Source organism: Netta rufina (genome assembly GCF_964035555.1).
Source record: "Netta rufina genome assembly, chromosome: 1".
Taxonomy (NCBI): Eukaryota; Metazoa; Chordata; class Aves; order Anseriformes; family Anatidae; genus Netta; species Netta rufina.
In genome coordinates, this window is record NC_140123.1 from 44,960,781 (window position 1) to 44,985,705 (window position 24,925).

Genomic DNA, 24,925 nt, shown 5'->3' on the forward strand with positions numbered 1-24,925 from the left:
TATTCCTGATACTTTCCTGTTACATTTATCAGTCACTTAAACCTGTATCAGAATTTTCTTAATCCCAGTATTGTGGTTTTTGACCTATTTGGATGAAAGCCATATTTTACAATATCTTTTATTTTTTGAAGGATTTTATATCTTTTCTCTGCTTTGAGTAAAAGTGTTAACACTTTCTCATAATAACCTTGTCATTGTGACACCTGCTCTGTGTATCCAAAAAGCACAGGGCTCCTGGAGGGTAGTGCTGCTTTTAACCTTGATTTGAGTCTAACTTTTAGTTTTTCTGCTCTGATGTGGTATAGGCAGTGGCTATGCTTGTGCAAAGAAAAAGAAGTGTGACATCTTGGAAGAGAGTGTTAGATTCAGAAATGTAGCTAGAGAGTGTCCCTTGCAAAACCCTCCTGCCAAAGGTTTAAAATGTAAATAAAGGCATCAGGTAGACACAGTTGTAGGGGAAACTGTAATGTTGCATTTAAGGCTGTTTCTTGGATGTAGGGGAGATTTGGGACTTACCCATAGTGTTAGAAAAAACATAGAGTTAATGCTTGAATTATTTGATCTTTTTCACTTTGTGATATGATAAAGTTATATCCTTATGAACACATATATTTGGGTTCCATCTGGTATGTAATTATTATCCTACACTGTTAAGAGAAGGGTGTGAAATTGTCATTCTATGAGTCTGTTGTTTACAGAACAGGCTCCTTACCTGTTATCCTTACCTCCATTGGAGATGGTGGGCTCTATTTGAAAGAAATGAGTCAGCGTGCAAAAGAAAAAGAATTATATATGCTATCAAAATTTTAAATTTAGGAAATTCAAATTAGCTATATTTTTCTTGCAGCCAGTAGTTCTTCTGAGAAAAAAAAATTAAATCTGTTTGACTTGGATTTTAATTGCTGTTAGTGTGTCTGCTTAACAGTATAGTATATGTCTGCTTGGAACTGTGTTCTATCCTATGTGGCAGGTGGAAATGAAATTCTCTCATTAATAGAGAGGAACCCTAGGCCCTTCTCTGAAGTAGTATGCTAACTGCTCAGACATAGTCTTTTTGCTTTTCCTCTAGTCCAATGAATAGACTAAAGGAATAGGAGAGCTTCAACAGAAGATCATGAAAGCTCCTTGTGTTTATACAGTTTGCCGTAATTCCTACATATCTGTGAAGAGTTTTAGTTGATGTGATTTTCTTGTTGTTGTTGGAATGGCTCTTTCATTACTGTCTCCTCCATTCCTTTATTCAGCACCTGAGACTCAAGCTGCAGAAAGGGAGCCTGTCCAGCAAAATGTTGTGTGACTGCTGTGGTTGCAATGACCTTTGTACTGAATTCACAGGAAGAGAAACATGATTGCACTGACAATTGTAGATCTACCAGTACAAAGACACAAAGACTCAAGAGATCACAAAGCAGCTGTTGTTCTCTAGGGTTGAAAACATTTCCAAAAGAGTACTATCATTGAGCATTTTAAACTGCTTCTGGCTGAGTAAACTGGACCCATGTAATGTACAGTTGTTAGAGATTAGAGAGACTTTATTTCTGCACAAAAAAGCCCTATCAGGTTAGCTGGTTTTGAAATCAGGCCTCCTTCTCAGACTGGACTTAAGAATTTAGATGGCACCTGTCATTTTTTGCTATGTAGAAAGCAGATTGCTGACAAGATGAAAGCCTCTGATGTTCTTGGTGGTCTTTCAAGTGGTCTTGAAAGGTAAACATGTATATGGAGCACCCAGAAGATCTCACTGTTTCTTTATCAAAACATAAGTATACCATAAGACTTGCTCCTGGTAATACGTCAAACCTGTCTAGCTTCAGTAAATCCACACATGGCAGTGCAATGCTGCATGGATGATATATGTGGATATATGTATACATAGTCCCTTGGATCCAATTTAAATACATGTCATGATACTCCTAGTATTTCAATTTTCACATCTCTAGCTACCATATACATGTATGTCTGTATTTCTCTGTGTTAAACGTGCTGTAAATGATTTCAAGATAAGGTTAAAATTTCTTTACTTAAACCTTCTTAAATGTCAGGCTTGACATCTCAAGTCAGGGACTGAGGTGTCTGCTGAAAAACAGATGTCCCCAGAGTAAGATTCATCTCATGCTGTCTTTCTCAAGTGACTTGGAAGGGACAGAGAGGAACACAGCTGTTTAGGTAGGACTGGAGGTTGAATATGAACTTTGAAAATTAGTTGATCTGAATACTGACCACAGAATTTATTAAAGATGAAGGGCACACTGCATTTTGCAAAATGTTGTTCTCCACTTCTCCTCTCCTGTGTGGCTAAAATTCAGATTGGCTTCCATACCAGTGGTTTTGTAAGAATTATCAAATATCAAATAAAATGAATTCACAGTGTTTACGTATGTTGTGGTAAACTGGAATTGATCCATGGAAAGCAGGCCTTCCACCACTGTAAAATTAACCTGAGACATTCATAATGTTTCCTTAATATTAAGGCAGGAAGGAAGGTAAAAAAAAAAAGTACAAAAAAATTGGTGTTATGATAAGCTTTTGTAATTATATCTCGTATCCTAGATAGCAGGAGAAGAAAACTCCTAGTAGTAGAAAATCAGATTGCTAATCTAAAAACTATTAAAATCATGAAAATCCTTTAACTGACTTCGGTGTCATTGCAATGTCTTTATGTTAGGTCCTTAAAGTATTTTGGTTGCTAATGAGATGAATATCAAATAACTTTGAAAGGAGTTTGAAAACTTTATTCTTTATGGCCTAAAATTTGATGAACCAGGATTCAGGATTTACTCTTTCTAATGTCACTGAAAATACAATAAATTAATGCTCTTGAGTTAGCTGGCAGTGATTAATACAAAACTGCTTAAAACTCTGGAGTTTGACTGCCTGTAGTTAGACACTTTGCTTGAGGAAGACTTTGCAAAACTTGACTAGACACGGTGTGGTTCTTCTGGTACACATTACAGATGTAGGCATGGTGTTCTTGCAGTTGTGCCAATGTCAGGAAGGTCAGGTCTGCACTGGAGACCTGAATGTAACATAGTTTTGTTTGTTAAGAACATGAAAAGAATGTGAATCCATGACCTGCCTTGGAAGGAGCCTATGGTATACTCATATAGTTGTTCTGGAAAAAAATCATCTTATTCTTATAACTTCTTTAGTTCATGGCATGCTTGTAGAGTGTGGATGTAAAGAACAACTTTTCTCAGTGGTGTAAGAGTCACTTAGAAGTCCCTCAGTATTGTATAGTCAAAATAATCTTTCAGCAACAGGTCTATTTGGTCTTTATTAAGTAAAGAATTGAGTGGATATGTGGAGTAGACTCGTTCTGGGAAACAACTGTCTTCAAGCTGCAAGAAAGATGCCTATGGAAATGCTCATTCCCATAACTTGTAGCTTAAGGAGTAATCTGACATAGAATTGTCCAAAAATGATTTTACATTTGCCAGCTGTCAGTAGCTTTTACTGTAGCTGAAAAAGATTGTCACTGCATCTCCATATCTTGTACATGGGTGGATGCAGAACCCATGTGCCCATGTGAATAGGGGATGTGATACTGCTGCTCCTTCCCCTTGGATACTGAAGCAAACTCCCCCCATCCAGGTAGTCCCAAGGGACACAGCTGTGCGACTGGGAAACATGAGAACCTATAACAGAAGTCTCATACCCAATGTATGTATCAGATGGAGTAGCAGCTTAAAAGCCCACTTTTGAACAATAGGTAACCATGTCCAAAGGAATGACAGGTCAGGTTTCTCCTAAGTCAACTTTGTCACCAGATATTTTTTAGGATGATGAAGTGCTTACTTAAGTGCACTTTTTTTTTTATCATGGGCCAATACTGTTAGCAACCCTCCCTACCCTTCACCCCCTCACCCTAACATGCATTATAGATAATACTTATAGATAATACTAAGTTTTCCTCTTTGTTGATCCAGAATCTTGGCTAGTGAGGGTGTTGAATTCAGCATACTCAAGAGAATATGCCTTGGAAGGTTTGTAGAGGTATTACTTCCCACCTCCCTTCTGAACAGTGAATCACATAGTCTCTCTAAATAGCAATCCTGGTAACTACTTTCTGTCTCAAAATCAAATGACCTGTCCTTGAGATCTGGTACTGGGATAGTAGGTGTTTCTTATGGGGCAATTTCCATCTCCTCTTCTGGTTAGGGCAGCTTAATTAGCTTTTTATTATTATTATTATTATTATTATATTATATTATTATTTTTATTTATTTTTTAATGACTTCATTAGATTATGGTCCTGGCTTTAGACTTTAAACTTTTTTGGCTTCTTTACAGTATACTTGAAACTTGGTTACATAACTTGATACATTTTATGTAGAAACAGGAAATATTAATTGTATTTATTCTGGTGAATACTATGTAAGCTTTGCACAGGAACAACATGCAAAAGACAAACCGTACAACAGTCTATTTTCATGTTAGGTTGCTTAGATAGCATCTCCTTCCCCTTCCACAAACCCACATTGTTGATACCTTTGCAGTCAAAAGCAAAGTCCCTCTCCAAGGGACAATCATGGTGTGGAAGTTCTGAGTCAGAGAAAACAGATTTAAGTTCTTCATCTATTTTTGATAATGCTGTCCACAGAACTGTGGTGATAGTGCCGCACAGTCATCTCAAACTGGTAGTTACTAACCCTACTGCGTGAGAGCTTGTCGTGGTTCCGCTCGAGTGGGCAGCCGAGCTCCACCACAGCCGCTCTCTCACTCCCCCTCCTCAAAGAGGAATGGGGAGAAAATATGTGAAAAGGGCTCAAGGATTGAGATAAGGACGAGAAAATCACGCAATAATTATTGTAACGGGCAAAACAGACTCGGCATAAGGAGATAGTAAGATTTATTGCCTACAACTAACAAGCGAGAGAAGTGAGAAAACAAAGGAAAAAAAAACAAAAGCACCTTCCCCCCATCCACCCTCTTCCACCTCCTCCCCCCGAGCGGCGCAGGGGAACGGGGAATGGGGGTTATGGTCAGTCTACAGCACTTCTTCTCTGCCGCTCCTTCTCGGTCACTCTCGTCCCCTGTGCTGTGGGGTCCCACCCACGGGATGCAGTCCTTGATGAACTGATCCGGCGTGGGCTTCCCACAGGCAGCAGCTCTTCCAGAACTGCCCCAGATATGGGTCCGTACCACGGGGTCCATCCCTCAGGAGAAAACTGCTCCAACCTGGCTCCCCTACGGGCAGCAGCTCCTGCCGGGTCACCTGCTCCTGCGTGGGCTCCTCTCCACGGGCTACAGGTCCGGCCCGGAATCTGCTCCGGCAGGGGTCTTCCACAGGCGGCAGCCTCCGTCGGTGCAGGGCCACCTGCTCCACCGTGGTCTCCTCCACGGGCTGCAGCGTGGAACCCTGCTCCACCGTGGTACTCCATGGGCTGCAGGGGGACATCCTGCTTCACCATGGTCCTCACCACAGGCCGCAGGGGACTTCTGCTCCGGCGCCTGGAGCACCTCTCCCCCTCCTTCTACACTGACCTTGGCGCAAGGCTGTTCCTCACTCCCGGCTGCTGTGTGGCGCAGCGTTTTTTCCCTGTCTTAAATATGCTCTCACAGAGGCGCAAAACAACATCGCTTATTGGCTCGGATCTGGAAAACAATGGGGCCCTTCCCAAACATGGGGCAGCTTCTAGATCTTTCTCACAGAAACCACCCCTATGGCTCCCTGCTACCAAAACCTTGCCACGTAAACCCACTACAGAGCTACATCCTGGTAAAGTATCTCTGATGAGGATGCTGCAGGTGTTGAATTATCTAGGCTGTGGAGATAACTCCTGCAGCTGCATAATCCTGGATGCTTGTTTATCTACAGACATTCCCATGATTCCTTCAGACCTCAAAGAGGATGTTGTACTGTTCTGCAGAGCAAATGTCTGGTGGGTGGGAGTGGTATGAGTGATATGGCATACATAGATTTCCAGGGCTGGCAAGCAGCAGGTTAGTTAAGAGAAGTGCTGAGACCCAGGCAGGCTATTTCTCAGACCTGGGAGACACTTCAGACCTGAAAGCCAGCATTTAAAGAAAAAAACTAAAGGGCAGTTTTCATTTCAAGACTTAGTCATCCACAAATAACAAAAACAACTATAGCAAATGGAACGTGTAAACCTGCACTGAGTGATTGCAGGTATGTTTCCCATAGTATTCTGTGAGATTTTTCTGTATCACACAATCACTGAAATATAGACAAAGCAGTTAACAAGCCTAATGAATTCAAAGGAGAAAAACAAACCAAACCAAACCAACCAACCAACCAAACAAAAAAACAACAATTGAGATCATCTTCACAATGCTTATGCAATAAGCATGAGATTTCTGATTTTGTTGATGGTGTTGTTACAGAGTATGTCTTTTTCAGAATGGTAATGTTAGAGTAATCAGTGACAGACCTGTGGTTTAAAAAGGAATATGTAAAGTATTTCACAAATTGTGCCAACCAAAGCATTTTCCCTTTGGATTAGCAGGCAGTGTTAAATGGATAGGAAGAAAAATGTGATTTACACTGATCATTATGCTCAGAATGTTAAAACGATGTGTGCGTCATATCTTCTGACACCGCTCTGCTTAAATCTAATGCTTTTATATTCTGTAGACTGAATGGGAATGCCCCTGTGAGGACACCTGTTTCATGCTAGAGGAATGAAAACACCATTCATAAATTAGTATGGTGTGGAGCTTTCTGCAAGGTTATTTGAACTATGTGAGACCAGATTAGTTATATTGGCTAGTTTGGATGCTGTTAGTTGGCAGTGAAGGTGTGCTGATTGTGGAACTGGTGTTAGTTTTTTGTCATGGTCTTACCTTTCTCTAGGTAGATAGATGTACCAGCCTCCTCCTGTTCTGGGCTCTTTGACACTCTGCTCTGCTCTGTGGTGTAAACAAACCTGCAAGTCTCTTGTCGATCCACATATTTCACACTTACCCCTTATCCCTTCGATCCACTTATTCCACATGTGGAATAAGACAACTTAGGTTGCTATGGTTGTGTCTTCCTCTAATCTTTTTATATGGAAATATAGCCCACTTTCTCTTCAGCAGGCATACACATCCTGTTCTAACTTCAGTCTTGCCTGCAGGAACTGCTTCCCTTTCAGATCTGCTAGCTGAGATGATTACATGACATTTTTTGGATGCTAATTGTTAAAATCAAAATATGATGGAATTTCCGATGATGTTACTCTGCTCTGTGCTATATGTGTAAGTAATTATTGTAAGACATTAAGTTCATCTCACCTTCCTTTTGGCACATCGTAGAGGCTGTTCTCTAACAAGCATTTCTTTTGGAGGCAATGGTAACTTCATCAGCCCCACATTCCTGCTGCTCTTTTCTGTTTCTCCATCTCTCTCTTAAATGTACTGACAACTTGCCAGCATCTTCCTGGTAAATTGGAACAAAGAACTCTTCTTTATTAAAAAAAAATAATAATTACAAAAAGTTCATTTTAGTGAAGATGAATTAATTGGTCTGATTGAGCATGAAGTCTTGCAAGGGCAGTTTTAATTGCTGGTACAGTGTACCAGTACAGCTGAGAGGATGGCATGGGGAGGGCTGGGGTAAAGCATCATCCTGTAGGAAGGTAGCAAGGCCTCCCCTTCAAGCTGCCAAGAAAGATGTGCAACAACTTTAATTGGATTGTGAAAACTGTTTAGGTTGGATGATTGCAAGCATTGCTGTGCTTTAGTGCTACAGAGGAGTTGTCTTTTTCATTTGCTTTGAGAAAGAGAAAACTGAAGGCAGTCTCTCAAATCTGCTTCTAAGCTCTGTTTATTGTTCCCTGTAATGAATGTTGTCAGAGTTAGTTTCTTTTGAATATATGCAGAGATCTGTATCTGAGCCAGTTACACTGGGCTCCTTTTGTAGTCAGTGGAGAAAAACAGGCACCGCTCTTGTCCTTTTAAAGTGGAGGGAAGGTGAATCATGCCCTGTTTTTTCTCTTTTGAGTATATTCTGTCCTGTGGTGACGAGGTCAGCCATAAATGTCCATACATAAGTACATCTTTATTGTGTCTCTGTGACACAGGTTCCTGTGCCCTAAAGCACTATAAATAGATAACTAGAAGAGAGTGAGAACAAGGTGAAAGAGCATACACGCTTTCCCTGACACTCACAAATGTATTTCCAGTACAGAGACTGACTGAACCAGATGTGATTTCTGATTTAGATGTAATCATTTAACCTTTGGTGGATTCCTCCTGAGTGAATTTGTGTGGTCTCCCCATGTAAAATTTAGCATTCACTTTAGTAAGAATCCTTTAGTAAGAATTCCTTATTCTGGAAGCTCCTAGTTCTTTGTTTGAAGACTCTTAACTGTAAGTGATGCAAACACCCTTCTTAATGAATGAGATTATTATAGTTTGGCAGAAGAGATTGGGGCTATAGATTTGTTCCAGGTTATCTTATGTAGTAATTCTCATGAGAATGAGTCTTCTGCTTAGGTAATTGTATCTTGTTTCAGACTAGTTGAAATGTGAGAGCTTGTATGCTTATGATTCTGATTAAGAATCCACTAAACAGAAGGAAAATACATCAGACTAGCAGTTTATATAAAATGGCACTTGCTGAATATGGGAGCTGGGGAGAGAACAGATATTTGGGCCCTAGGTCATTCCTTAGGTCTAGTATTTCAGCACCATATTTGGCCAATTTCTCTAAAAAGGGAGACTTGGAAGCCAGATTTGTCTGTTACCTCTTCCCTGAAAATTTGTTTTTGGATCTGTGCATGCAGGGAGAGTTGTGTGCCCGGAAAGAAAATAAATGCTGAGACAATTACATTTTTCATGAAGCATCTGTACTTGACTGTTTATATAACTGGTTGATTAAAAGTTCACCTAAAAAGAAGAGGCAAACTAAAAGAAAAAAAAAACAAAAACAAAAACAAAAAAATAACCATCCAATGCACATAGTTTTTACAAGGGAAGGTATCCTTTTTTTTCCTTTCTTTCTTTATTTTTATTTTTATTTTATTTTATTTTATTTTATTTTATTTTATTTTATTTTATTTTATTTTATTTTATTTTATTTTATTTTATTTTATTTTATTTTATTTTATTTTATTTTATTTTTGTAGGAGGCATGTAACTTATACCTCTCAATTCCATTTTCTTTCTATTTTTTTGAATACCTTCAAAAAATCAATTTTATGAAAAAGTTGGGTTGGGGAGTGGTAGTTAGAGACTCTGCAATTCAGTGCACTGCAGTTGGAATGTAACGTAGTAATTTTTCCAGTATATAATATGTCCAAAGACGATTTTCAGATCAGTCTTTCATTAAGTTACTTTGAAATAGTAACTTAATGTAACTTAATGTAACTTAGTAACTTAATAGCTCATCTGTCTTAAAAAATGTAGAAAACTTACCTGCCCATACTGATAGGTAATAATTGGCACAACTGGAATATGTCTAACAAAGTACAGCATTCCCAAGTCTTATTTAGATTTATATTTTGTTCACCAGTTGCAGTGTGCCAAACACATGCTGTTGATTACATTGCTTTGCTGTACTAGGTGGAAGTTCTAGAAACTACTGCCATTTAGATACACTTTCTGATTGTACTTTTAAAAGAGGCCTATGCTATCTTTGTAGGGGGCAGATCTTGAGGTATGTGAATTGCTGTAGTTTGATGTATTTAGACAGTAGTAAACCAATGCAAACCAACAGAACTGCTTTCTCATTCTACACTAATATTTAATCCTTTTACGGTATTTTTCAAAAAGGACTTGCTTTATCTGAATGAATTGGGAAACAAGCTTTTTCTGGTCTCACATACATTTAAAACTAACATTATTTGAAAGTGGGCAATCTTTATTAATTCTCTGAGCTCCTCCTAATGTATCACTGTGTGGTCTAGCCATAGTGGCAGTTGTTCTCTTCAGACATTTGACATGGAATTGAAGTTGATTTGGATTGTTCTTTTTGTAAAAAGAGTATTTAATCTCTCTTTTTGATTTATTTACTTATTTTACATGGCAATCCTGTGTATTGATTACTAAAAACACTGTGAAAATGTAGAATTTTGTAGCAGAATCGCATTCTTGCAAAAAGCAATCAAATTAAAACATTTAATTGATATGTAATTTCTCACTAGCTAACCTACATTAAGAGTTCAGGAAGTCATATAATTTAGCATAGAAAAACAAAGAAAACCAAAGGAAAATATTGGCATTTATTTATTCAACCATTTCAGTTTGATTATGGAGGTTTAAAGATAAATACATACACAAAATTTTATTTTGGAGACCCTTGTTTATGGACTTGTGTGGTCTACAGTTACAGAGTTTATCTTTGTCATCATTGCATCTGGGGAAAATGAAGTACCTTGCCTCTCTTGAACAAGACATCAAGGGACAAAAACAGCAAACAAGCCCCAGGAGCATTTTGTGAGATGGGCATGGCAGTGCAGGGAAATAGTTTTGGACAATGCCAGATTCAGTGTGAGTGAAAATGTGCATTAAACATATGAAATGTGACTCTATGCTGATGGCAAAGTTTCTACTGGTAACTGAGTGGCTAAGGGAAATACAGCTGTGGTTTTGAAACCATAAGAGCTAAAACAAGCTGTTGAGATGACCACAAGTGCTGTGGGAGACTGGAACGAAGAGTGTGATGCTTGAAAAGTTGAGACTTTGTGGTATAATAATATTCAACAAGAGGGGAATATATACATGCTCCGGACTAACTTCCAATTTTACAAGTACAACTCGATGCTCATACACCCAGTTACTAGAGGCCCAGAATTCATAATATTTTTAACTAATAAAAAGCCAAATTTTTCACAGACAGGTTTTTAGTCTGGTAATTACAGAGGGTAGCTTGGAAGCGCAGTGTTCAGATAAATGCTGGAAGATGTTATAGTCATTCTCTTTTGAGCACAGAAGCTGAATGCCTCAACATGTGATGCAGGCCTAAGGACTGTGAGTACTTCTGAGCTCCTTCTGCTGGAGAGCTACTGAGGTAGTTGAGAGACAAGATCTGCTTAGGCTTTGCTTTGAAATTTAGGTACCTGGAGATCCATCCCTGCACAGTGGCAGTACGGCATTGGATGAAGCTGGGTGTATAGCACCTCTTGTCCACCTAGGAGTGTTTAAAACTGTTATATACGAGCTCTGGGTTTTCCAAGAACCTGAGTAGATCTACACAGTGAGTAGTAGGAGCCCATGTTTCCCAAATCTTAAGCAAATGTCCTCAAAACTGCAATATTCAGCAAGTAGTGGGAACTTGCATCTCCCTATTCTGTCTGTCTTTTCAAATGCATTATCCACTCACCTGTTCCCAGGCATACATATACCCTCAGGAGGAGTTCGCAGACTCTGAATCACCATTTTACAGGGATATAAAACTAAGGTTAAAAACATATCTTTGGGAGGGTGTTTTTACATATGTCTCAGTTGGATGATGCCTCTTAGCTGGTTTAGACTACAGTAAGGAGTGGGTTTTGAATTTTCTTCTAGCACTCTTTAATTTCCCCAGTGATCAATGAAATACCTGTATTTCCCATGCAGGGTTGTGTATTTTACTCATGGGAAAGACATTTTTCTTTTAAGCGTAGATGTTGTGCAACTGGCCATATACGGAATGTACCACAGAAATAGTTTGTGTTTCCTTCTAAAAAGAAAGTACGTCAGCAAGAAAGGGCTGTGTGACTGATATGCAGGCAGGACATGGTGACAGTGCAGGGGCACAGGGCACAGCAGAAGACCCTAGATTTATCCTGACCTGCAGTTTTGAATTTACTGAATTGACAGTATTGTAAGTAATCCTCCAATTTTTTGGCTCTCAAAAAAGAGATTTTGTTGAAGCCATTTAGTTAGTACCTGTGTTCAAATAAATGTATATATGCAATTCAGTTTATTTTTTAGATTTGAATTCAAAAGGTATTTTTGTCTCTAGCCGGAAGGCTTATATAAAACTTAAGCTAATTGAGTGGATGAACAGCCTAGATTGTAACTCAAATATAATTTGTTTAGTCAGTAATATTATACATTTTTTATGACTTTATTTTCTGTTTTTATAGCAAAGAAATATTTTTCATTTGTGTTGTTAGAGAGAAGGTAAGTTGCCATGTTACAGAATTCTGTCAAACTGAGTTTCATAGTGGAGTTATGAAAATGGACGGTGTTTAAAATGTGCATGTACTTCTTTTGGTTTCTTGGAAGCTGTTATCCTTAGGTAGTACAGTGTTTTACATACAGCACCAGTGCTCGATCTGTCTCTGTTCTGCTTCAGTGTAACTCCACAAAATTAAAACATGATGAGGGTCAATGCCATTTTTATCTTGTGTCCCAGCTTATGAATGATCCCATTAATTTTAATAGTACATTTTGGCTTTACTTTCAAGACCAGATTTTTGTATGTGTGATTATGTAGCTTAAATTAGGAATTGCTTCTAATAAAGGAATTGTTTTAGGTATGGTACAGCATGCTTTGAGTTTGCAGTGTGTTCCATTACTTTTGAGCCATGAAATTCCCTATATATTCCCCATTGCCATTTTCATGTAAATTTTTCCATCAGTTCTTATCAAAAGTTGATTATTAACAACAATCAATATGGTGAATATTTCTGTGTATATAGGTGCTCTGAGTTATTACTCTAGTCTACTGTAGCTTCTGATATCTCCAGAAAAGTTATAAAAATGAGATCTTAAGTAATTTTTAAAATTTTCAGTTGTGTTAGTGAACATTTTAAAGTTATGAAAAATCCCCCTTGTTGCTGATTTAACTTTTAAAGAAAAGGTTTGGTTTGATTATGTACATGTAGACGTTTTGAGAAGTCTTTTTAAAAAATATTATTGTACATGTAGTAGTTATAGTATATATAACACGTTATGCTATCAGCAATCTAGTTATTAAGAATTGATCAAATCCAGGAAAGTCATGGGGCACTTCAATTCTAACTGTTTACTTTGAAGACTAGGACAATTTATATTTTCATATTAAAGAATATTAATTCCATTTGTTGGTGTAAAAGGCCAACAGCTTCATACTTCAAGAAGTCAAGAAGTCAAATTGTTAATGCATTTAATACTTTTCCATGAGTAAGTCAAATGGATTTATTTATTTTTTTGCTTCTTTTCTCTTGATGGTTCTTTAGATATGCTTGCTTTCCTTTCCATGGCTGAAACTTTTTCTTCCTTTAGTGTGTCTTCAGTATAAGACACTCAGAGAGGGATTATTCAAATTTCTCTTCAAATGCAAGGGTTAGAAACTTCCTTGTTTTTGAAGGGTAGGTGAGTTTTTTAATTCATCTCTGGACAACCAGAGTTGGGGCTTTAAGAAAAACTACAAAGAGTATAAAAATCGGAGTCTAACAGATGGACTTTTAAATTTAAAATATGGGTCATCACAACATTGTCTCATTCTCTGGAAAGAGGCTGCTGCAAACAGTGAAGGAAGTGCAAATCTTTGCATGAGTAATGGTGTTTTACTGTGCTAATCAGGGCAGTCTCAGAATCAGTCTGGAGTAAAATAACTGTCCTAAAATGACTATCCATTTCAGTATTCTGTGATTTTACAAATTTTTACATTAAATTATAGTTTTGCTTAGATGTACGTATCAGTCTTTTCCTACGTACCTTTTTATATTTTTGGTATAGCACAAGACTTATGTAAGTCTGATTTTGCTGTCTTTGTTAATACTGCTGAGGTACTCGGTATGTACTTCATTTTGATATTTAGATTTGAAACCTAATGAAAATGTTTTTCTATATTTGATCCTAAATAATGAAACTAATTGTATATACAAACAATGTCAGTTCTTAGGTGAAGTTTAAACACTCTCAGGCTATAGATGGTACATGGTGACCAAAAGCCGTAGAACTGGGGACATTAGAACAGTATTTCTCTAGAGTTTGTTGGCATCCTTCTCCCTCTTCCCTTGAGAACCCATACTATTTGAAAGAGTAATTTGGAATCTGTTTTGCCATAAATACTGATTATATTTGTACTGTGGGTTCTTGCTTTCATAGTCACGATAACTGTTGCTTTGTGCTTCATGGGCCAGCTCACAGTAGTGATTGTACAGAGTAATGAATGATGTTTATTTGTGCTGTAGGGTTGACCACATCTGTGGGTGAGAACATGCTGGCAGCTAATTGGCCTGGCAAATGATCAGACTGTGACAAAACCAGATCTTGTGGTAGGCAGAAAAATAGAATTTTAAGGAACTGTCATCCTTTGCTCCTCACTGATGACTTCTAGTGAAAGTGGCAAGTATTAGCTGTGTATATGATATTTAGATCTATACTATCATGCATGTTTCTTTAAGTGAATGCTGTGAAGCAGTTTAGTTTCTGCCTTCTTTTGAGTTAATCTGATCCCTAGCCATTGTATTACGCACTAGTTTGTAGAGTTGTGGTCATCTGAGTTTGCTCTCCTTTTCATCCTGTAACACTTGCATACTTGACTTTTAAACTGATCACTTCAATAAATGTTAAGGACAAATAACTCTGCATGGAAGCAGTTGTGTTGCTAGGCACTGGGCAATTTTCTAGAAGTGGTGCTGATGCTACTCCTAGTTATGAACTGTAGGGTGTTTTTTTTTTTTTTTTTTTTTTTTTTTTTTTTTTGTTTTTTAAGCTTTTTAAAGGAATTAGAATCATGAAAAATGAGGGAATTGTAGTAATTCTGTGATGAGGTGACAGAAAAGATCACAATTTGCATTCTTACATCTTACTTCCCTCCTTCAGACACTAAGGATTGCAGGTGCTTCCCTTCCACTGCAGGCTAGGGTTGGAAACAAGCAGTTTCCTTCACTGTAAGCTTAGTAGCACTGATGGGAAGAGTACAAAAGGCTGATTTGTCCTTGTAAACCCAGGAGTGGGACAAACTCTTTGAGTGGGACGAAGCAAAAGGAATGGGGGAAACACTATATTTTGGAATGATAGCTAATTGATTACTCCAAAAGGTTGCAGCAATGAGATTGACAGCCTGCCAACATGATGCATTTCCCCTCTGTCCCCATGGCCACTCTGTGTTGATGTTATCAAGAAGGAAGAATAAAGTTTGTATGTCCTGCTAAATCATTTCGGTGATGGAGAGGTTTTAAAACATGGAATGCTTGAACATTGTTTGAATATCTGTGAGCACATAGAACAACCAGATGAACAAGTCCATATAATAGAGCAGATTAGTGATATAAACTCCAGTGCTAGGCACTTAGCTTTTGAGGACTTTTGGTTTTGAAACTGGTTGGCAACACTTGTCACAGCAAAGTACTCCTGCTAAATGTCAAAGTTATCCCACTGATTTCTAAGCTAGATATGAGTATATATCCCTAGCTCCCTCCCTTGTGTCACTGTATACAGCACCTCTCAGGACAAAACAGAATCTATCACAAATAAATATATGATCTTTTTTTTTTTTTTTTTTTTTTTTTTTTTTTTTCTGCACAAACTGCTTGCATCTGAATGTGTTCCCTGAAATTAATTTTTAAAAATTTTCCTTTTGCTTGCAGCAACTTTTCTATCTAGTATTTATTTTCCAAAGACCGCATGAATATTTTTTATTTTAACTTTTTTTTTTTTTTAACACATGCTAAAAATAAGCAAACCAAACTATAGATGTATTCCTATTTTAATAGGAGAACTAAGAGAATATAAATTAAATAAACCTTTAGTATTTTTGCCCACTCTAAGCTCTTTGTGACATTACTGAATAGACCATATGCCTTTCAACCTTGTTGTAAGCCATCCATAGAAAAAGATATGCTCTGTTCTATTACTTGGTTGGTCCTCAAAAATAGTGAAAAAATGTCATGCTTTTGTAGCCACAAACTTAACACTGTGAAAAGAGAAGTGAGAATATGTCATGGTAGCTTAAAAGCCTGCTATGGGATTATGGTTGTTTTTAGCACTTGGTTGGGTATATTTTACTGCTTTGTCTCTGAACTCTCACAGCTGATAATTGTAATTCAATTGTGTGATGATTGATTGCCATGAACGATTCCTTGAAGAGCACTACAAATTTAATTTGTTTCTCTATTAACTGTAACAGGTTTTGCTTCCTCTGTTACTTTGTCTTGACACACAATGATGTATGTGATAAATATATGCCAAAATGGTGTATACATAGAAAATAGCAAACAACACCTTCTTACTAGAAAACTCAGTGGAACAGTCTTACATGTAGAAGGCTCTGCTGGTCTTCTGTTTTGCTGCTGAACTTGAACCATTATTTCCCATTTGCCATAAGTAAACAATGTGTAATGAAGAGATTATTGTTAGATGATTTTCTCTCTAATATCACTATTCTATTTATAACTATAAATATTTTATTTTTTTTCCCTCCTCCCTCACATCTGTAACAGCTAGCCGATGGCGGAACCTCTTCTCTACACCTGTCTCCTTGGCTTTTCCCTATAGTCCTGTTGCAAGACTCACCCCATATACCAATGGCTTTAACACTCCCAGCTTCTCTAAAACCTCCAGTAAAGCAATACTAACACCTGAACGGACAGGTAATGCTTAACTTTTTGTGGATTTATGGGGCTTACAAAATTGCTTAATCAAATCTAATCTTGCTAGCATTTAACAACAATGCACCTTTCAGATGATTGTGTCTCTCAGATGATTGAATCTCTCATCTCAGAGAGATTCTTTTATTAAAATGACCTAAAATTTTGCAATTACCTAGCAATGTAGGTTGTTTTCTGTGTTCCACGGCAAGTGGAATTTTTATATTCCATTTTTAATTTTTTGATTAGCATTGCCAGAGAAGGCAATGCTAATAAACAGCCTAGCTCTCAATAATGGTTAACCTGAGTGTATAGTTGCAACAGCATCATTTTAAACGGTCCCCAGCTTTGCCCTTTCTTCCCTCTTACCGCATCATGGAGAATTTACCTGTTATAAAAACAGCCAGCAGAAAGATGACTGTTTTCAATCTGGCACCAGTGCTACTATCCAAGATTTATTTTACTTTTGCCACCAATTTCAAGGGGACACAAGAGTTTTAGGAAAAAGACCCACTTTTTCAGTTAATTGTGAAGAGCTGCATTTTTCCTTCTTCAGTACAGGTATCAGGAGTCAGTTTATATCTATGGCTTCTCTTAAGCTGAAATGGCAATGGAGAAAATAATCCCTTGGGAAAGAGGCATTAACATTGTATTGCTGGCAGTAGCAGGTATGCTCTGTGCCACACTGCTCTCTGTGCAATTTTCTTTACCATGTGTGAAATCCGTGCACAAAGCCCTGTTAAGAAATAAGGGTGCAGCAGGTGAGATACAGACACAGACTCTAAATGCCTCATGTAGGTGTGTGTGAGCTAGATATCTAAGTTCCCCTATTCAGTGGGATGCCGTTTAGTTCCTAAACAAAAGCATCTAGTTCTGTCTCTGATGTCTAGTTTCCAACTGATGCTCCAAAAGAGTACAGCTGTTACTATCTCTGCAAAACCTAGAGAACCATTATAACTTGCAAATTTGAAAAGGCAAACAAATATATTTCCCCCTTACAATCCTTCCAAAGCAAAATAATTCGCTTTAATAATTCGCAAAATAATTCTGTTGGAGATCCTGTTAGAGAACAGCTGATTTTATGATGAATTTTACTGGATGCTGTGCTAGAGGATGCAAACACATCTGTGATATAAGCACAGTTTAAGAGCCTTCATCACAGTGGTTATTATCCTGTAGGCAGTGAGTCTTTGGTGGTCCAAAGGATATTAAGAAGTAAACTGCATTTTATTTGCAAAAATTTTCTCTAAAGTTGGACAAAAACTAGCTCGTTCAACTAATTGCAATTTAGTTTATACTTTTACAACTATGCAGGAAAAAGTAGAATCAAGAGCCCTCTCCGAAAGTTACCTCTGTGAAGGAGGCATTGTTTTCTCTGTTGTTGCATCATTTTTCAGTCTTAATTTTTATAATAACTTATTTCTCAGATGATAATAAACAATTTAAAGAAAAACAGGTAAATTGCTAGAATATGGAATCTGAGTACTGAGCAGAAGTTGGAGGCACATATGCACTCAGTTTTCAGAACAAAACAGGGAGAACCAGAGTCTCGTAAGGATTCAAATGCAGATAGTTTTAGAGTACACTAGCTAGTCTGAGCTATCAGAACTGAACTCAGTAAATTATTCATTGTCTGGGCTCTGTAGGACTCTTTTGGGAACAAGCAGAGGGATTTGTGATCTGTTACTATGCTTCTTATGAGTATCAAGTCCCTTTGTTAATTGTTAGTCGGTTGCACTATACTTCTGAAGGTTTTCATCTGTTATATATATAAATATTTTAAGCTACTGTAACATAAAGGGAAGTTAGTCATGAATGAGAAATGGCCAGACATATTCACAAACATTATCTGTTCTTTTTACATAGGTTACATTTCTAGAAGTTCCCCTTTGAGCCCACAGTCATCAATAGACAGTGAGCTGAGCACCTCAGAGCTGGAGGATGACTCCATCTCCATGGGATACAAACTGCAGGACCTCACCGATGTTCAGATCATGGCTCGTCTGCAGGAAGAGAGTAGGTGGCTTTTTTCTTAATTGTTTTTCAGAATAATTTGAGGAAGATCACCCACAACAGTCAGAACTGCTCCTGCCTGGTCTCAGTCAACCGGACCTTTCTTAAAAGGAGTCACCTCTTCAGTGGCAGGTGGAAACATTTTTCACCTGGAAGCACAAGGTGTCAACATTGTTGGGTTCATGTTAAGGATACTGGATATTTCAAAACATGATTCTTATGTATTTCTGGATCCCAACTGGTAGATCCATACCCCTTGAGCACATTTTTAGTTAGCTGTTTTAAATGTCTTACCATGCTATTTAAATTATTTTATATGAGGGGGAAGGGAGATGCTAAAGCATTTTTTCATGCATAAATGTCGTGAGAAAATAAAAATATAAGCAGTTCTCATGGACTTTTTTTGCCCCTACTTTGTTTTTATTAATTCTCAAATTAATTTTGATACTTTAAATTCTTAATTTTGAGGTATAGGAATTTGACATCTTGGTGTAAGACTTGTGATTATGCACAAATCTGAGCCCAAGGGCTTTTTTGACATTATATTCTGGCTTGATAGTAATTTATAGAAAATTGTTTTATTAAAGACTATTTGACTTAGAATCCATTCAGACAACAGACAGTATCTTTCTTACTTTCTATGAGTGCCAAGTAATACATAAAAGAGGAAATAATGTTATTAAAAACAAAGGAAGTTCAGAGATGATGACTGAAGGACAGTGCAAACTAATATCTGACTATGTGAAATGAAGATAAAATGTGAGCAAGAAATTAAGAGATCCAATGTGGCTGGACCAACCAGACTTGTCAGCAATTGAACTTGCTGTAAGTCTGGTAGCACTAGTTACATTCAGCAGAGAAATTCAGCAAGTGTGAAACTTTCCAAGGGAGCTGAATTCTCAACTAGTGAATGTGTATTGTCATGGCTTGGAAAATTTCTGATATTATGTGAAAGTGATCAGAATTTAAATATATATGTATATTTATGACTATCAAACATATGAAGGAATGTGTTACTTAAATGGCATCTGTGCTATCCTTCAGAGTTAAGTTTAAAAAAGACTTCAGGTACTTAGCTCTCTAAGAAATCAGGTCATTGGTAAACTGGAAAAAAATACGTTTTTTCTTCTAATCTACTTCAAGTGTTGTTGTATCTCATTCTTGTCGTAGCAATTTGTACACAATCTGTGAATGATGGTTGTTGTCCACTGCAGAAAGTGGTAGCATTTTATGCGAATGTTTATGCATGCACCTTTGCTTGCATGAATAGAAACTCCCACTCAAGAGGGAAAAACAAGCATATTAAGTAATTTCCATTATGGTAACAAAGACATCTGTTAAGGCTGAGAGTTTTTTGTAAATTTAAGGAAGTTGTTATTCCCAGCTATTCACAGAATTACTCAGCTGCTGGAAAGGTGATGCCTTCCAGGGCTGTCTGCTGTGCAGTCAGGAAAAAGAGGATGTGGGAGGGCTGAGAGGGATACTTCCCCCTCACTTAACCTGGAGCAAACTTGCTCTTCTGGGGCAGTGCTAATAATGGGATAGTTTTCAACAACTGACATTTTGAGAAGAATGTGGTAAAATGCACGTGTCTAAAATACCGTGGTGCTACCTACCTCCAACCCTTTTATGTGAGTTTGGGTGGTAGCAGGAATTCTCTGGTTCAGAGAGGTTGGAGAGCTGGAATATTTTCATGGCTTATATGTTTAGGAAATGTAATTGCTAGCATTTTTATTGCAGGAATATAAAAGTATAATAGTGATTTGGAAAACTCATTGGGTGAATGTTGACTTCTCCTCTGATTTAGGGTGTTTAGAAGTTAAATGCTTAATACTCATGTAGTCTTCTCACTGGTAGAGAAATAAATAGGCACCCCCTGAGGGCAGTTCATGTTATTTTAAGAGAAGCATCTAACACATCTAACTCACACATATTGCATTTTGGAGATGACTGTATTTATTTTTTCTTAAAAAAAAAAAAAAACCACAACACAAACATATTAAAAAGAAATCTCAAGGGAAGTAATTCAGGCTCAGATACCTGAAGGGAGACACTGAAAGTTAGATCTGCTGAATCCTACAGCAGATCTTCAGCTTGGTCACATTGCCAATCCAGTTCTTGCTGTAAAATTATGTCTGCTTACTTGCTGAGTCTGCAGGATTGAAGTGTATGTTAAGAGCTGATCCCTTAACAGAAGCCAAGTCATCCTCTTCTTGGAATTTACAGGCCTTAGACAAGATTATGCTTCAACTTCAGCGTCAGTGTCAAGACACAGTTCGAGTGTATCACTGCACTCAGGAAAGAAGGGGACATGCAGCGACCAGGAATATGATCGCTATAGCCTTGAAGACGAGGAAGAGTTTGACCACCTCCCACCTCCACAACCACGCCTCACCCGCTGCTCCCCATTCCAGAGAGGAATCCCACATTCACAGACTTTCTCCAGTATTCGGGACTGCAGGAGGAGCCCAACTTCTCAGCACTTCCCTTCAAGCACTTATCAGCAGCCCTACTATTCTCCTCAAGCCCAAACACCAGAGCAGCAACCAAATAGGATTAATGGAGGTGGGTTGCATGCTTTTCCAAGAAAGTCTTTTCCTTGTGCTTCTCTGTTCAAACTGCCAGTTGTAAGGATCACGTTGGGAAAATCAAGTGTCAAGTGTTTAGTTTATGACTACTAGGTCAGTCCATTAATTGCAACAACCACTTTAAATCTGTGCAAATGATTGTGACTTTTTGTTATTAGAGGAGTGCTATTGTTAGGTAATTTGCTGCCAAATGTAATCCGTGACTCAGTCATGAAAGTACTTTAGTCAGCATTAAAATGTTCTGTAAAATTGTATGAGCACAAGTGGAGAAAGAAGAAAAAGGAAAAAGAGCATCTTCTAGGCATCTTCTGGTTAGCTGGAAAACCTGATTAGGTTTTTGTGCTTGACCTATGTATGGCCATCATAGATCCATCAAAATATGAAATATTTACAAGACATTTCATTCCTAACTACATTCTCTTTCTTACTTCCTAACTTTTCCATTAATGTAGCTTTGCTGTGAATGCATAATGAGTGCTTGTGACAAGGGTGAATGCTCTTGTTCCAAGTCTGGTAGGGTGGTCTGTTGAAGTAGTATAAGATAATGTCACTTCCAAACTACCCTGAGCCCTTACTGCTTTTTGCACTGCATTAGAGATGTGTTTCAGAGTCTCTGATTTTTTTTTTCCTCTCAGTACTTATTCAAGAATTAAGTTTCCTTCCATTGTTGCTGTTACCTTCCTTTCACTCCTTACTATGATCACAATTTTCTTCCTCCTGCTGTGTCTTACTTTGCTGTTCCTTCAGTCCCCAAGCTAATTTAAGACTGTCAGTTTTCAGTCAAGGTCTTGTTTGTAACATTACAGGTTACAGCTCAGCCTTGGGCAAGAAAATAAATGTGTTGTTCGAAACAGTTCCTATTTATAGAGTGCTACAGGTATGCATGTTACTTTCCTGACAAATCGGGCATGACAGGTTGGTGCCAAGAGCACTGGCATTGAAAGTAAGACACAGCATGAAAGTATAATCGACAAGTGGCAGCATATAAAGAAGGCTAAGGTTAATGCAGAGTACAGCGATGTGGGCTTTTGTCGGTACAGCATATGTACCACATTCATTCCAATGTTATTTTTCTTGACAGTGAGGTATAAGAATGGAACAACGGTGAACTGCTTTCAGAAAATCTGTTTGGGAGAGAGAGAGGAAGGCTATGGGACATTTTTGATTCAGTAATGTGGGCAGGATGTTGTGCTGCAATCTCTGTATGGTTTCCAAAGCCTTTTTCAATGATTTTTTTCATGTTCATGTCAGTAGAACTTAGGCATTGGATTCCCACATGGAAATCCCAAAAAATATTTGCAGCACACTAAAAATAACATAATTCTTACTATTAACTAGAAAATATGTAAATGTAAAATGCCACCAATTTTATCACCTGGTTGTCTTTTTTTCTCAAAAATCTCCAGGTGATGGGTCATGTGGTTGGTGTTGCTTAGGAAATCAACATGTATGGCTCCAGTTACTTGTTTGCTGGCATGACAGACAATCCTGTAATAGACTATACCACTATCTTTAGAGGAGAATTATCTCTTTAGCTTCTTCACCTTCACCCTATGACTCATGCAGCAGTGATAAACAGAAATAGAAAATGCTGATCATGAGAAATGTTTTACTTTGGCTGTGTTTTATTGGCAGACAAGGAGTATTTATTTATTTATTTATTTTTTCTGTATCAAAGATGTCTGAGTATTATGACAGTATCTTCTCATTCACACTTCTCATCATCTTGGCAACAATGTCTTTCAAGAACTCCTACAGGCTGAAATTGAGATAGACTGCAGAATAAGAATTTGTCTGAACCTCAGTATGATGGATAATGTTTCAGACTGCTACACTTTACCAAGGCAGATGAGAAAGGGTGTGTGATGGATGGAGAGGCTAAACTGTCACTCCTTTCAATATATGTGGAAAGTATCATGGATAATTAATCAAAATTGAGCTTTCACCATGCTGTGCTATAATACTGCCATTACAACAGTATTCCTCTCTCTTCCTCCAAAGCGATCAGTTGTGTTCTTGTATATGGAGTCAACAGTCTGGCCACTGGTTCATCTTGTCATTCACAGAATTCTCCATAAATGAAGAGTAATTTGCAAATAATTGTTGACTTTTGGCTCTCAGTCTGGGAAGGAAAAACAGCGTTTAACTTTGGCACTGCCTCCCCCAGAATTGTCTATGTGTTTAGCTGGAGTACATTTTTTTTGGCCTGTAAGAACAGTATTGGAGGTACTGTTCTACCTGCCCTTAGTGAAGTTTGTTTGGTATGGTATGCTAGTTGAGATACTTATTCTAACTTTAGACCTGTACTACCTGTATTGTGAAAAATATACTGAAGGTGTGATAAACTTGGAAAATTTCAATACTTTTTAAAGAGTATACTCTTGTGTGCATGTTGAGTAGTTTTAATATATTTTGTCATATGAAACTGGATTAAGAAGTGCCTTCAAGAAAAAAAATGGGAAAGATAAAACGTTCACCTAGACAGTGAACATCCCAGCAAGCACTCAAATGCCATAGCCAGGTTCCCAGTGTCTGGGAAGATAGTCCCCTAACTGTCACCCCAGTAACAGGGTTGTTTTTACAAGGCTGAGAGGAGCTTAATGCTGGCCTGAAGGAAAGGGCAAGGGGAACAAGCTGTCAGCAAACAGAGGTTGGCAGTCATGGTGACTGTGCAGACATGCGTGCCTTCTGGGGACTGAGGTGGCTGCTCCTCCTTGTCATTTCCCTTAACTGACCTTGCAAAGGTTTGAGCAGATAAGACTTCTGATTCATTGCTGTAAATGCTTTTGGACTTTTTAAGGGATGAGTAAGGAATGTTTTATTCCTAGGATGCATTTTGTGTGTCCATACACATGTATTGGATGGGATCTGCCTTGCTGATGGAGACACCTATGCTGGGATGTAGGTGCCCACATGCGAATGCAGTGCCCAGTTCAGCTGCCCTCCCTCCCTCCTTGCCTGCCTTCCTTCCTTCCTTCCTTCCTTCCTTCCTTCCTTCCTTCCTTCCTTCCTTCCTTCCTTCCTTCCTTCCTTCCTTCCTTCTATAAAACAGCAGCATTTTAGGGTCAGTAAGTAGGTCTGTGTTTAGATACCAGTTCAGTATAGACTGACATTGATTTGTGTGTTTGGAGGGGTGAGAAAAGGCCTGTTCTTACTGATTTACTGAATGCTTTTCTGCTCTTAGCCTCTCTTTAAGTTCTGTAAGGAAGAGAGAAATCAGTAAGAAATTTTAGCAGACTATTAAAGAAAAGGAGAAAAAAAAAAACAAACAATTTTCTCAGTCATCCCTGAAGTTTTACTGAGAATAGTAAACAGTGGAGAAAAGTCATGGAAGGATAATGGAAAAATCTTTAATATGCTTTAGGGATCTTTGGAGGGGGACACATACCAGCATGAAGTAATAAGTCTGATTAAAATCAAAGTGCTCATCATAGCAAAATATGAATATTTTCAATAATGAAGAATGGTGTCTCTTGCTTAACTGAAAGACTTATTTTTAATTCTCAATCTGTATTTGTGTTTTTACACCACAGATGATTCCATAAATCTTTAACTAGACCCTGGTGTACTTAGGATGTTACAAGCATAATTTATAAATATTATAAGCATAATATATGTAATGTATATACTATCTCAGGTCTTTGAAGATGAGGAAGAGAAATTAACAGTATATATCCCTTAAGGTGAAGTTGTAATTAAGTGCTTTTTTTTTTTTTTTAGGATTTCAGAACAAATTCTGAGTATCTAAATAATATAGAACATAATATTTAATAATAGATAACCTCAGATTTTTTCCTTTTATTTTTTTTTCCCTTAACTTCTTCGTGCATTGGGTACAGATAAAGTGGGGTTGAATTTGTAGGGTTTATGTGG

General features: G+C 37.8%; 1 protein-coding gene across 2 annotated transcripts in view; it reads left to right on the top strand.

Annotated features, from left to right (window-relative positions):
• Positions 1-24,925, top strand: part of SLAIN1 (SLAIN motif family member 1) — a gene marked incomplete at both ends in the record, with an annotated part of 48,525 nt that overhangs the window by 11,936 nt on the left and 11,664 nt on the right. The window contains 3 exons of one of the 2 annotated variants that reach the window (XM_084291224.1): positions 16,305-16,454; positions 18,318-18,467; positions 20,691-21,029. In XM_084291224.1, coding sequence (XP_084147350.1) covers positions 16,305-16,454; positions 18,318-18,467; positions 20,691-21,029 — 639 coding nt within the window. Of the gene's footprint in view, positions 1-16,304; positions 16,455-18,317; positions 18,468-20,690; positions 21,030-24,925 lie in introns of those variants that run through there. The other variant, XM_084291225.1, reaches the window with a different exon arrangement.